Source organism: Myotis davidii, unplaced genomic scaffold (genome assembly GCF_000327345.1).
Source record: "Myotis davidii unplaced genomic scaffold, ASM32734v1 scaffold363, whole genome shotgun sequence".
Taxonomy (NCBI): Eukaryota; Metazoa; Chordata; class Mammalia; order Chiroptera; family Vespertilionidae; genus Myotis; species Myotis davidii.
In genome coordinates, this window is record NW_006294069.1 from 2,500,303 (window position 1) to 2,512,991 (window position 12,689).

The following is a 12,689-nucleotide window of genomic DNA, read 5'->3' on the forward strand; positions in this document are numbered from 1 at the left end:
GTTTTTATTGATTTTTAGAGGGATGGAGCGATAGAGACATTGATGAGAGAGAAACATTGATTGGCTGCCTCCTGCATGCCACCCACTGGGGATTGGGCCTTCAATCCATGCACTTGCTCCAACTGGGAATAGAGCCGGCGACCTTTTGGTTTATGGGTCCACACTCACCCACTGGGCCACACCGGCCGGGCTGTTTGGGGCTTTTAGACTGGGCTTCAGGGCTTGAAGCACCAATACAAGCGGGGCCTGCTTTCCCACCATTGGAGGGAAGGGGAGGGGAGGGGAGGGGAGGGGAGGAAAACATCTATTGGCTGCCTCCTGCATGCACCCTGACCTGCAATGCACCCTGGCAGGGAATCGAACCCACAACCTGGGTATGCACCCTGACTGGGAATGATCCTCTGATGAAAGAACGTTACCAAAGCATTCTCAAGGTAGGGCGTGGCGATGGGAGGCGCCCCCCTTTAGCGGCCGGCCTGTTGTGGCCCCAGCCCCAGTCTTAGCGCGCCAACACCGACTCCCGCGGCCTGGGCAGCTCTGCCTCCTACAGCCCCGTGAGAACAGGCTGTGCTGCCAGGGAATGGCCGCCCGGCAGAGCCTGGTTCTCTCGGGGCCTGTCCCGCACACGCTGAGCCACTTCCAATAGGCGCGGACAGAATGGATTCATTTTCCTTTTGAAGACAGGCCCACCGCCAGGTGCCCGCCGCCGGCCGCCATGGCAGGTTAAAAAACACCAGGGCCATATTTCTGGTACCTCAGTGTACCCCCCACGGAGAAGTAAAATGTCAGTGGAGCAAATTACCGAGTGAATGCATTGGAATCTATAAATATTAAATTGCTCTGGCTTTCACCTGCCCGTGTCCAATTAAAGCCCCAGTCGGCTCCAGGAGACAGGCGCTGGTTCGTGCGAGTTGGGCTGGAGAGGCAAGTGTCCCCAAAGGGCAGGGCTGAGGCTGACTCTGTGGGCTGTGGTCGTGGGGGGCCCTGGCTGGAGGAGAAGCAGCGGTGCAAAGAGCAGGAGGTGGAAAACCCAGATGCAACTGGAACTCAGGATGGGGTTGCTCTGACTTTATATCTGCAGCTCTGTGGGTGGGGGTGGGGCTGGGGGTGGGGGTTGGAGTGTGCAGGGAGCTATGTGTGGCATTTGTTACCCTGGCCCAGGACTCTAATGTGAGGGTGGCTGCCTTGCTCCCTCCAGGGACTGGACCCCTCAGAGCAGGTATTGGAACGCCCCCAGGCAGCAGGGCTGGAGTTGGGCCACTGGCCCCTTGGGCAGCCAGCTGTCCTCCTCCTGTCCTGCTGCCGCCCCTGCCCCAGGCTCCTCCCCCACACAGGCCCCGCCTCTGTGTGACGCCCATGGCATGGTTGGTTTGTGTTGGTTTGGCGTCTGTACACTGCCTGGGAGCGTGTGTTCACACCATCAGTTACGGTCGGACTCCTGGCAGGTGGGGGCAGCGTTTCCTGCCTCTTTGGGATCGTTTAGGATTTATCGACTGCTTCCCTGTGCCAAGACCCTGTGCGATGTTCTTTGAATACACAGCTCGTTGATCTTTACACAGTGGGGTGAGGTGGGAACTGCAGGACACCCACCCCGTGGCGCAGAGGGGAGAAGGGACTTGCTCGGGATCCGTGGAGAAGGTGTGTGCAGACCCAGCGGAGCTCCACGGCTGAGCAGGGGCTGGACCTGATCCCATCGGAGGCTTTCCTGAGCCTCTGCCTCGTCCCGGGTCCTCCTGTGCCCCCTGGGTGGGAGCTGCCCCTCCTGCGGGCGGTGGCCACGCCAGCTCTTTCTCTTGCAGGCATCCCCACCCTCATCGTGCTGGACCCGCAGGGGGAGGTGATCACGCGGCAGGGGCGGGTGGAGGTGCTGAACGACGCGGACTGCAGGGAGTTCCCGTGGCACCCCAAGCCCGTGCTGGAACTGTCCGACTCCAACGCCGTGCAGCTCAACGAGGGCCCCTGCCTCGTCCTATTTGTAGGTATGAGCTCAGCGGGGGGCCCAGGGTGGGCGGGACTGACCCACCTCACAGGGAAAATGTCTGTCCCTACAGCTTCTTTCTGTCACAGAACAATGGGGAGCCTGGGCCTTTGTCTCTCCCGCAGCCTTGCTTTTGACCCCAATGATTTATTCATGGCTCCTTTTTGCGTTCCCCCCCCCCCCCCAGGAGGGGTTCTGGGACCTACCGCTTTGCTTCCCTTCCTAGCTGCTCCCGACCGCCAGCTGGGCAGCACAGGTCAGGCCCTGGGCCCCCTGAACAGGCCCATTGTTGGGAGGAGGTGGGGCTGCACCGAGGCAGCTGCCGGGCTCAGGCTCCCCCCGCCTGCCCCACCCTCGCCCCTCGGGCTGCTGCTGCTGCTGGTCACCTGTGTTCTGGCCAAATGGCCGGGGCTGCCGGGCTCTCCCAGCCTCAGGTGGCATCTCTGTGGCCAACCGCCCCTCTCCGTCTCCCCTGTGTGGCTCGCTCTGGCGCTCGGTGGGTGGCTGCCGTGAGAGGCCGGAGGGCACAGGAAGATGGACTTGGCTCCCTGCAGCCCCGTGAGGTGGCTGATGCCTTTTGCTAAGAGAGCAACTGCTGCCCAAGACCCACCTCAGCCTCTGCCTGGGGACTCGCTGCTCAGCTCCAAGTAACTTTGGGTGCTAGGAGCATGGCTGAGAGGCCGTCATACCGACTCCATGTGTGCAACTCCCACCCCTGTTCTCGGGAGGTCTGGTTTGGAGACCCCCCGGGAAGGGGGACACAGGCAGACTCGGGAATTCTTGAGCACACCCACTGCAGGCTGGTCCTGTGCTTTGAGGACAGAGGCTGTCTGTCCAGAGGCTGTCTGTCCAGGGAAAGATGGCCTGGGGCTTTCCCCGCCTGCTACAGGCTCCCACACCTTTGTCCCGGGGCTGGGAAACAATTCTGAACTTAGGGACAACTGGGAACCCACTGGCCACCTGCAGATGTGGAAAGAGAGTTTCAGAGAAGCCAGGCAAGTTCCAGCATCACAGCGAATTAGATGTGGATCTAGAGTCCCACAGGATCTGCGCGCTGCAGGCCTCTCGAGCTGTGTGGCGTTTCTGGGTGAAAGTCACCTGCTGGCACCTGCTGCCCCTACCCCCCAGCTCTGCAACTCGGGATGTCACTGTTGTTCTCAGTTACAGGGCTCAGCGGGAGTGAGCCCGGGGCCCCGGTATGTGGCTGCTCTTGGAGGCAAGGGACGCCCCACAGGGGCTCGGGGAGCCTCGCTGGGTGGTCTCCGTGCAGCAGCCTGTCCCCTCCCAGGCGAGCCGGCTGTTAGCTCTGCCTCCCCCGGGGCCACCAAAGCTGCTGGCCAGACCACAGCCCCACCCACCACCACCTCTGCCATTTTTATCAGGAAGTCAGTGATCCGAGTCCCGGCATCTCATTCTGTGACTGAGAGAGACTCTACCGGGGACCTCCAGTCCTGGCTTAGGGGACGCTTAGCTCCCAAGGTGGGTTTGTGAAGAACTGAGTGGAACGTATCACTTTTGCTTGGGGGCGTTAGTGCTACTCAGTGAGGTGAGTTGTTCCTGGGAGCGCAGTGCAGGAGGGCACAGTGTGAGCAGGAGGCCTCCCTCCTTCCTGCACAGGAGGCAAGGCCGGTGTCCCCAGGGAATCGCTCCCACTCAGGGGCTGCCCAGGAGGGCGGTCCAGCCCTGGATGCAGGCGCCCTCAGGGGGTACCACTCGCTGACAAGCCCTGTGCTTGGTGTCTTTCTCTCCCCATCACAGATTCTGAGGATGACGGGGAGTCCGAGGCGGCCAAGCAGCTGATCCAGCCCATAGCTGAGAAGATCATCGCCAAGTACAAAGCCAAAGAGGAGGAGGCGCCTCTCCTGTTCTTCGTGGCGGGGGAGGTGAGTGCCGCCTGGGCCAGACCAGGGGCCGCCTTTGGAACTTGAGTGATGGGCTTCGGGGGATGTTGAAGGGGGCCCGGGGGTCTGGGGTGCCGGTACTTCTGGACGAGCTCACAGACAGGTGAGGCGGAAAAAGGTGTGTCGTGGAAAACCGCCTCCCGCCTGGCTGCCTCCTTCCAACTCCCTCACTCAGCGGCCTCCGAGCTGCAGGGAGCCCTCCCAGGGCAGAGCCCGCTCTGCAGCCACCGAGATCTCGGTCCACACTCCCTCCCTTGGGGCTGGGTGGGAACCAGGCCCTCGCTGCTTTACAGAGTGTCTGCTAGGTCAGCCCTGCCTCACCGGCCCTCCAGTGAGCTGTTCCCAGGCCAGGGATCCCGCCGGGGGCCACGCTCTGACCTGAAGTCCCAGCCAGCCAGAGAGGGTGCTGGGTTGGAAACTGCCCACATCCCCCTCTCTTAAGGCCGGTCTCATGAAGTTGGGCTGGATGGAGCAGAAGACTTTCTAAGGGTGAGAAGGCAGGGCCCTTCACTGACCACCTCCAGCAGGCGCCTGCCTCCTCCTGAGGCTGGGAGTCTGCAAGATGGGGTCAGCGCAGGCGCCCTACCTTGGTTCCCCTCCTCAGGAGCCATCTCTGCACATGCTCCACCGCCTCCCCAATCCAGCCAGGCGCCAGGCACCAGGCACCAGCCACCCCCGGTTATTAACAGACACTTTTTGAAGCCCCGGGGCCTCCTTCCGCCCCTCGGTACCCCCAGTTGGTCAGAGCCCATGCTTATTTCAGGCTGTATTTGGATCCCAGGAGAGGCAGCAGTGGCCAGACACCCTGAACCAGCACCCATTCATCACCCCCTCAATAGCCTCCCCTGCTAAGCCCTGCAGAGCCCCTGCTGGCAGCTGAAGTTCCCCTGATCGTCCATGGGGTGGAGGGGACAAAGCAGGTTCACAGGCCCTGCCTTGGGGCTACATGAGCCCACTCCACACAAAGCACAAATGCAGGCTGCTCCGAAGTCATTAAACTCTGACCCCATCTAGACGGCTCCGAGGGAAAAGATGGGTGTAGAACAGAAAGGGCTGGGCTGGGTGGGGGTGGGGCTGGAGGGCTCCAGGAGCTGCTGTAGAAATGTGGCTGAAAGGGGACATTTTGTGGGTTTTCTACATACCAGGCACCAAGCCAAGTGCCTCCCCTGTTCGGTCCCATTTGTCCCCCCTCTCTGGCTCGAGAGAATCATTGCTGCTTCACAGATGAGGAGGGCATGGCTCGGAGAGGGTGAGATGCTCCGGTCTGGCCGGCTGGGCTGGGTGCCGGCCGCTCTCGCGCCTCACCCAGCCCGTGTGACCCGGTATTAAATCCATTTTACAGGGCAGGAGACCTGGGCTCAGCGAAGTGACTTGCCAGAGTCACACATTAAGTAGGGAGCAGAGAGGAGTGAGCGTGAGGTTGGTGTGACTTCAGAAGCAGTGCCCTGCTCCTTTGTCCTTGTGGCCCAGCAGGTGGGCTGGCCCACGAGGGAAGGATGCTGGGACCAGAGAGCTGGACAGAGGGGCTTGGTCACCCACTGCTCTAGTTCCCTACCTGGCCGCCCTGTCCTTCCTGTGCGTTTCACCTGAGCTCCTGGCCTCGGCAACTCCCTTGGTCCAGTTTCTGTCTGCATGCTCGGAAGGAAGGCAGCATGGAAGGATGATGGGCACAGGGCGCTGGGACATCCGGCGTTGACCAAGCACCTCTGAGCTCAGGATTCCGGCCTCTCACATTCCAACCAGGGCTAAGGGGGACCCCTTGTTTGTCTCCATCCTGTCCACTTGGGCAGGCAAAAGCCATCCCTTCTGAAGCCTTAATAATCATTAAAATCCATCTCTCTGGGGAGGGGAGGCAATGGGAACTCCACGTTCAGCAGCTGTCCAGGTCTCTCTCTCTGTTAATCGTGAAGATTGTTCAGTTACCCACGTGGAGGGCCTGAACTGGGTAAACAGTGCCAGAGATGCGGCGTCACCGAGCAATTCTGGGGTTGGGGGAAGAGATGGTGACCAATAATCTTCCTAAAGCTGTGCCCTTTGAGGAAGGAATTCTTTTGGTCTCAGACACCAGTGAGCTGTAAGTTTCATGCCTCTTGCTCACCAGCATAAGGCCAGGGATACCCCACGCCCTTTCTCCGCAGGGCGACTCCGGTCTTTCACTCCGTGTAGAATACTAGCCTGTACAGTGTATAGTGAGACCACGTGGGATGGGTCTGTAGGGCCCGTTTGCTGTTACCTGCCAAATGAGGGTCACTGCGTGAAAGGGAATTCCAGACGGCTACCTTGCGAGTCTGTCTCCTGGTCTTTGGGTTTCTGTGTTTGTCTTTATACCTAATAAAGCTGCATCTGATGTCAGGAGAATTCTCCTGGACGGTCCCTGGGAATGTGTGGGAAAGGGTCAGCTTCCTGCTCAGAGAAGCACAGCAGCTCGTGTCAACGTCAGCCGTGTCTCTGTAGCCCTGCCTTCCCCCCTGGTCCTGCGATGCCTGCCCCCGGAAGCACGGGCTGGGCTGGAGCCCAGATCGGCCTCGGCACAGTGGGGCCGCAAATGATTGAGAGCTGACTGCAGAAGCAAGCAACCAAAGGACATCACATTTTTTTTTTTTTTTTGCAAAGCAGAGGCTTTCGTGCTAATAAAGAAGACACGCCTGGGGGCTTGGGGTGATGCAGAGAGAATTTTCGGAACCAGCCTCGCCCTCCGCAAGGCAGGGCAGGGCCCACTGCTCCTCACTCTGAGAGCCCATCTTCCGTGGAGGAGGCCCGCTCTTCAGGGTGATGATGGAGTGGGTCCATCCCACGCCACCTGGGGAAGCTGGGCCCAGGGGACTCTCCACTCTCTCTCGAAAACTTACGGGCTGTCTCTCCCTTCTGGTGACTTCCAGGATGACATGACCGACTCCCTGCGAGACTACACCAACCTGCCCGAGGCCGCCCCCTTGCTCACCATCCTGGACATGTCAGCCCGGGCCAAGTACGTGATGGACGTGGAGGAGATCACCCCTGCCATTGTGGAGGCCTTTGTGAATGACTTCCTAGCAGAAAAGCTCAAACCAGAGCCCATCTAGTGGGGCTCCGGCCTCGGGAGACATTATTTAAAACTCGGTCTTCTCCTCCTCCTCCTCTCCCCCTTCCTTCCCTCCGCCCGTGGACTTTCCCAGCGTGTCCTGAATCACACAACCCACGTGTCCAACCTCTCTGTGGTGCCTTGTTTTCTGCATTAACTCCTCAGCCGGCACCCTGGGTGCGCATCCTCTCAGCAGCAGAAGAACCACCATGTTTGGAGACGCTGCTTGGGATTCGCAGGGTTGCCGTGGCCCGGCCAGGGCCGGGGCTGCGTCACTCCCTGTCACCAGGTGTTCCACCGAGTGAGCCTGCGGGGACAGCGCACGGTGCTCTGGCTCACACAGCTCAGTGACACCGGTGGGGCAGGGACAGGGCCACCGCCTCGTCAGGCCTTAGCTGAGAGCTTCTGGTGAGAAAGCCTTTCTCGATGACTCTGTCTCGGTCGGTCTAGGGAAAACTAGCTCGTCCGTTGGTTCTTGGGCGATTGATCTCGGATCTCAAAGGAAGCTTGTGTTCTTTTCTGGTGAGAAGAAAAAAAAATAGCTACAGTCATGATTCATGTAGTCATTGCTTCATTTGATTGGGCTCCTACCATGGGAGAAGAGCTCTCATTCCTTCCTTATCTTTCTTCCTTGATCTTGACCTTCTCTCAGTTTCTGCCTTCTCCTAGGAACAGCCCCCACTAGCTTGGAATTTTGTTAATAAATTCTTCCCCCTTGGACTTCTTCCCAAGGAGATGCACTTGGCCCTGGTTCTTAGAGGAGCACCACCTCCCAGGGCAGACCGCTGGCTCAGCCCGGCTTTGGGCCTGGGACCACGGAGCTCTGTTGAGGTGCCCATGCCCACCTCTGGTTACTCCTGTCATTCCCTTTTCTTTTCCAAGCAGAACTAAAAGGAGACAAATTACCAGAAGCATTGCTTTCCCCTAAGAACCTGCAGGAAGAGCTGTGCCCGAGGGTGGGAGTGAGGGCAGAGGACATGGCGATGAAGAGCAGGCCTTGGACCCACTTGGCTAGACCCTGGTAGTCGGCTCCTTATTTGGGCTGAACTGAGCACTAAAAGGAGAATAACATCTGTGTTCTTGGGATTTGTGACGGAGGGTTTGCCTGGGGACCTGCAGGGTTTTAGCCTCTTTCAACCAGATGCCAGAGTCCTTAAAGCAACCCCAGACCTTCCCCGTGGCCCCACTCATGGCACTCTGCCAGCCAAGACCATGGATTTGGAAAACCCAGCCCCCAATTAGCTGTAACACCACTGCTCCTTGCCGAATTGGATTGTTGATTTGTAGTTCAGAGGTACAAAATTAGTTGGTAACGAGACTGTTACTCGATGTCACCAGCTTGAAATGCAATCACCTAGTAAGCAATAAAGCAGGCATCTCTGGACGTTACCAACCACTCGGCCATTCCTGTCCTCAATAACAAACATCTTTTTGCTTGTGGTGCTGTGCTTGTAAGAGGTGGGCAGGGGGATGGGACATAGGAGAGCCCCTCAATTTTCATTGGACACCTGGTGGCTACGTTTCAGAATTGTCGAGAACCCCGAGACCCAACGTGGTCATGTGTCAAATCCTCCGGAAGCCGGAAAGCTCGTTCGGATTAGAGCACTAGAGGCAGCTCCCTGCTGGAGGCCTGGCCGCCATCTCTCTTGGTTTGCCTCGCCTTTGCATGTGGTGGATTCTCACAGTAGACATCCGTGTGGACATGTGTGCTCATTCCCTCCCTGTAGGGGAGCAGATGCAGGTTTCTCTGGGAACCCTGTCAGTGTCTCCCTTGGGGGTTGGGATGGGGGTGGGGACAAGTTGAGTTTCACCTCCTTTGGAAGATGGGTAAGATTTCTGTCCGTACCCTGTATCGTGATGACCTTGGGAGAAAGGTGGTATCGTGGCAGCTACTTACCTTCTGGGGTGGAAGGAACAAAGTCCTGTGAAGAGTCCCTGTGAGTCATTGCAGCAGAAAAAAATAGGTCATCTGTGGTCCTATGTCCCGAACAGGGCTGACTGAACTACTTGCCACTAAAGTCAACTAGCTCCTTGGCGCCAGAATCCCCTTTAGAGAGGGGGTGCAGGTTAAGATCGGTGCGAAGCTTCACTAAAAAGGTGCATTAGGGTTATAGGATGGCGACTTTGGGGGGCAATGCTGGGGGAGCAAGACAGTGAAACATCCCTGTCTTGATAGCGCAAGCGATCTTGAAGGTTATTGGTGCAGACGAAGTGGGTGGCTTCTTAATTTCCACTAAGCACCTCCAAAATACCTTAAAATTCTTGTCGCTAATTGGAAGCAGGTTAAAACACCAGCTGTCGTGTATTCAGGGGTTTCTGACAGCAGCTAAGGAAACCATGCCCTGCAGCTTGAGGCAGGATGGCGGTTGTAAAAATGCCACCCCCGGGTTCCAGATTGTGCTCACCACAATGACTTCCAGATTCGATTCTATCCGTTTTCACAGCAGAAATGAGGGTGTGTTTTTTTGTTTGTTTGTTTTTTTTAAATCTGTCCCCAACAATAAAGATCTGCTTCTTCTAGATTGGTATTACAACGGCAGTTGCAGATGCCAGAGGGTGACTGAACACCAGCTTCCTTTGTCTGACAGCAGCTAAGGAAACCATGCCCTGCAGCTTGAGGCAGGATGGCGGTTGTAAAAATGCCACCCCCGGGTTCCAGATTGTGCTCACCACAATGACTTCCAGATTCGATTCTATCCGTTTTCACAGCAGAAATGAGATGGTGTGTTTTTGTTTGTTTGTTTTTTTTAAAATCTGTCCCCAACAATAAAGATCTGCTTCTTCTAGATTGGTATTACAACGGGCAGTTGCAGATGCCAGAAGGTGACTGAACACCAGCTTCCTTTGTCTCCCTCCACTCCCCTCACCCCCCACCCCTACACACACACACTCACACACTTGAAATCAATGGCGCTCACTTACCCGAGCACTGGGAGCCAGTACTTTTCTGGCATCAGCCAAGCTCCAAGTGGTAATTTTCAGCCAGACTTTGTTTTTTCCTGTTGCCTAATTAAAGACACCGAAAAGCTGTTCTCTCCTCCTGCTGCCTTTTTGCAGGGCAGCAGAAAGAATTCTGCAATGATGTCAAGACTAGGATATGGTCCAGGGACAGATCTGCCGGGTCTAATAAGCTGTTGCTCTGTCACCTGAGAAGAAAGCCACACGTGTGCGCGTGGGCGTGCGAAAGGCGGTACACTTGAATTACAGCGCTGGGTGGGGGGGCGGGGGGCGCTGAGTGAGTGTCTGGTCCATGCCCCTCTGGTCCTGCAGGCATGGGCACACGCACATTCTGTTCTGCTGTTTGCCCTGGTTAGTGTGGACAGGCCCGTGCTGGACTGGGATGCCCCCCAAGGACAGATTGTAGGGGGGGCTCAGCCGTGCCCTCTGCAGCTTTCCTCAGGGTGCCTCTTTGTGAAACAAGGACGGTCAGAGGCCCAGGCTCAGGAGCTTTCCAGTTCCCTCTCAAGTGGGCCTGACGTGAGCACTCAGCCCCTTTCCCTCTCTGCGGATACAAAGGGGAAGAATGTCCCCTGCTTTCCTCAGGCAGGCCGCTCAAGGGAAAGCTCTTTGGGGACAAATGGCTGTTGTTCATTGGCTCCATTATTGGTGCGAATGGTGCATGTGCACAGGGCGAAGTATTTCCCAGGCAACAAAAGGCTTGTATGTAGTGAAATTTTCATATTGGGCCTGCTTTACGGTCAGGGTTTCTCCTACTGGGGAAAATAGGAATTAGGATGTTCTCCACACCCCTTGCATGGGAAAGCATGGCGTAAATATGCTTCATTTTCAAGACATAAATATGTCTCGCCCCCTTGGTGTTTGGAGTGCTTCCCAAGCCAGGAAGTGTGTTGTTAAATTTGAGTAGGAGTGTTCTGAGGGACTGTTAGATTTCCGTTCAATAATGTGCCAAAGCCTCTGTCCCCAGGCAGCAGGCCGGTGGGACGCTCAGTGACAGCCGCAAGTCTGGCGCTGGTGCCTCACACCAATATGTCACCCACAGTGGGCTAGAACTGGGATTCAACAGGAGACAGGATCTCAGGACCAGAAAACACATCTCCTGTGGACATCAGAGGCTCTGGGCGTGCCCGGCCAATCACGAGCCACTGTGCCTGTTGCAGTCAGTTGGTGAGTGGTGAGAGGGAGACCAGACCCCGCTGCAGCCAGGCCACCTCCCCAGCCTTTGTTCCCTTCTTGCATTTTGAAGCATCAGCTTTAGCGATGGTCCTCACCAACTACGAAGCTTCAATTTAAAAAAGCAGCGCTTCCCTACAGAACACATGCAGTGAGAGCAGAACTGATGCTGTTTGTCATGTGTTCAGGTTTTTCCGACGTACGTGGCCTTCGAGCAGCAGCCCTGGCTTCTTGAGCTCGGCTGTTTGCAGAGCGCGGCTTGCAGCTGCTCTCTCAGCTGCTCCAATGCAGCAGGGCAACCTAGCGAGAGACTGCCTCCTCCAGAGCGGTCGTCTGGCTCACACAGTAACCTGGCTGCTAGCTTATTACCTTTGTGTATCAATTGATGAAACGACAAAAATAAGATCTTGAAGTTTAAGGTGTCTACAAGAGTGTGCCTCCCCCCTACCTCCCCCGCCCCCCCCCAAAAAAAATGTAAAAGCTGCAGGAGGGCAGAGGTGGCTTGGCCAAGAGGGGAGCCATGGGCCCAGCAGGGCAGCCAGGCGTTTTCAGCACCACCCATGGGACCCTGGCTGAGCACTGCTTATGGAGTCTTTGGTGGCAGAACAAAAGTGGAGCTAAATGCTGCTCAGCGTGGATGGTGATGACAGCTGGTGTTGCTGTTACCCCTGGGGCAAGAGGTAGGTCCCAGGGGGAACCAGTCCCTAGGTCTGTTCGTCCTCTGGGCCTTCACTTGGGAGAGCAGCTGTGACTGGGGGAAGGAAACAGGTGTTTTTTTTTGGGGGGGGGGGCCTCTCCCTGCCCAGAAGCTCCAAGCTAAGGGCGAGGCAGTGGTTCCCAGTATGGCCTGGGATCCCAGTGTTTGCCTGAAGCTGCTTTCTCAGAGGTTCTATTCAAGGGGGCGGGGTTGGGGGGGGGGGTGAGGTGCTAGTTTTGTTTTGCTGTGTCCACTTCTCATTTCTATGCATTTTCTCCTTAGTTTTGGGTCCACTGAGCTCCTATACTTCAAATTCTGCCCGGAGAATGACAATATGGATGAATCTCCAACTTACCTGAGCACAGTGGCTTGCAAAACGCTTCATGGTGGAGCATTTAAATACCCCATCCTCTTTTCAACTTAAATCCAGGAATGGCCGGTTGGGAATGGTTTTGAGGTATGGCTGCCACCTTGTGGCACAATCATATTACAACTGTGCTCAAACAAAAAGGCAAGGGGTGAGCTCGGCCAACCTTCTGACACCTTTCAGCCAAACAGTATTTTGCTTGTCAGATCCTGCTCAGTAGTTATTTCCTGGGGAAATGGTGGCAGAGCAAGTGTTGGCCCCAAAATTGAGACTTCAAGATAGCGATTTTCCAATATTACTCAGCAAACAAGAACTTCACTTGCTTCCCCTTATAGTCATTTTAAAGAAAGGAAAATGTGCCCTCCCCTGTTACATTATACCCACAAAAACACAAAAGGAAGTCACTAGGCATGGTGTATAAGCCATTGACCACAAAGTGAAAGTGATGTAAATTCCATTTCCATCTTACTCCCAGGATAAAAGAGGCTTAGAATTACTGTTTTTCTGAACAAGGACAAGGTATAGCGTTTCTTTCATTTTTATTTTGTAACAAA

At 56.3% G+C, this 12,689-nt stretch overlaps 1 protein-coding gene across 1 annotated transcript in view; it reads left to right on the forward strand.

Moving 5' to 3' along the window:
* Positions 1–8,336, forward strand: part of NXN (nucleoredoxin) — a 162,613-nt gene extending 154,277 nt beyond the window's left edge. Inside the window, exons 8-10 of the mRNA XM_015566805.1 lie at positions 1,800–1,979; positions 3,737–3,861; positions 6,759–8,336. Of these exons, the coding sequence (XP_015422291.1) occupies positions 1,800–1,979; positions 3,737–3,861; positions 6,759–6,941 (488 nt within the window). The 3' untranslated portion in view covers positions 6,942–8,336. The remainder of the gene's footprint in view (positions 1–1,799; positions 1,980–3,736; positions 3,862–6,758) is intronic.
* The last annotated feature ends 4,353 nt before the right edge of the window (positions 8,337–12,689 follow it).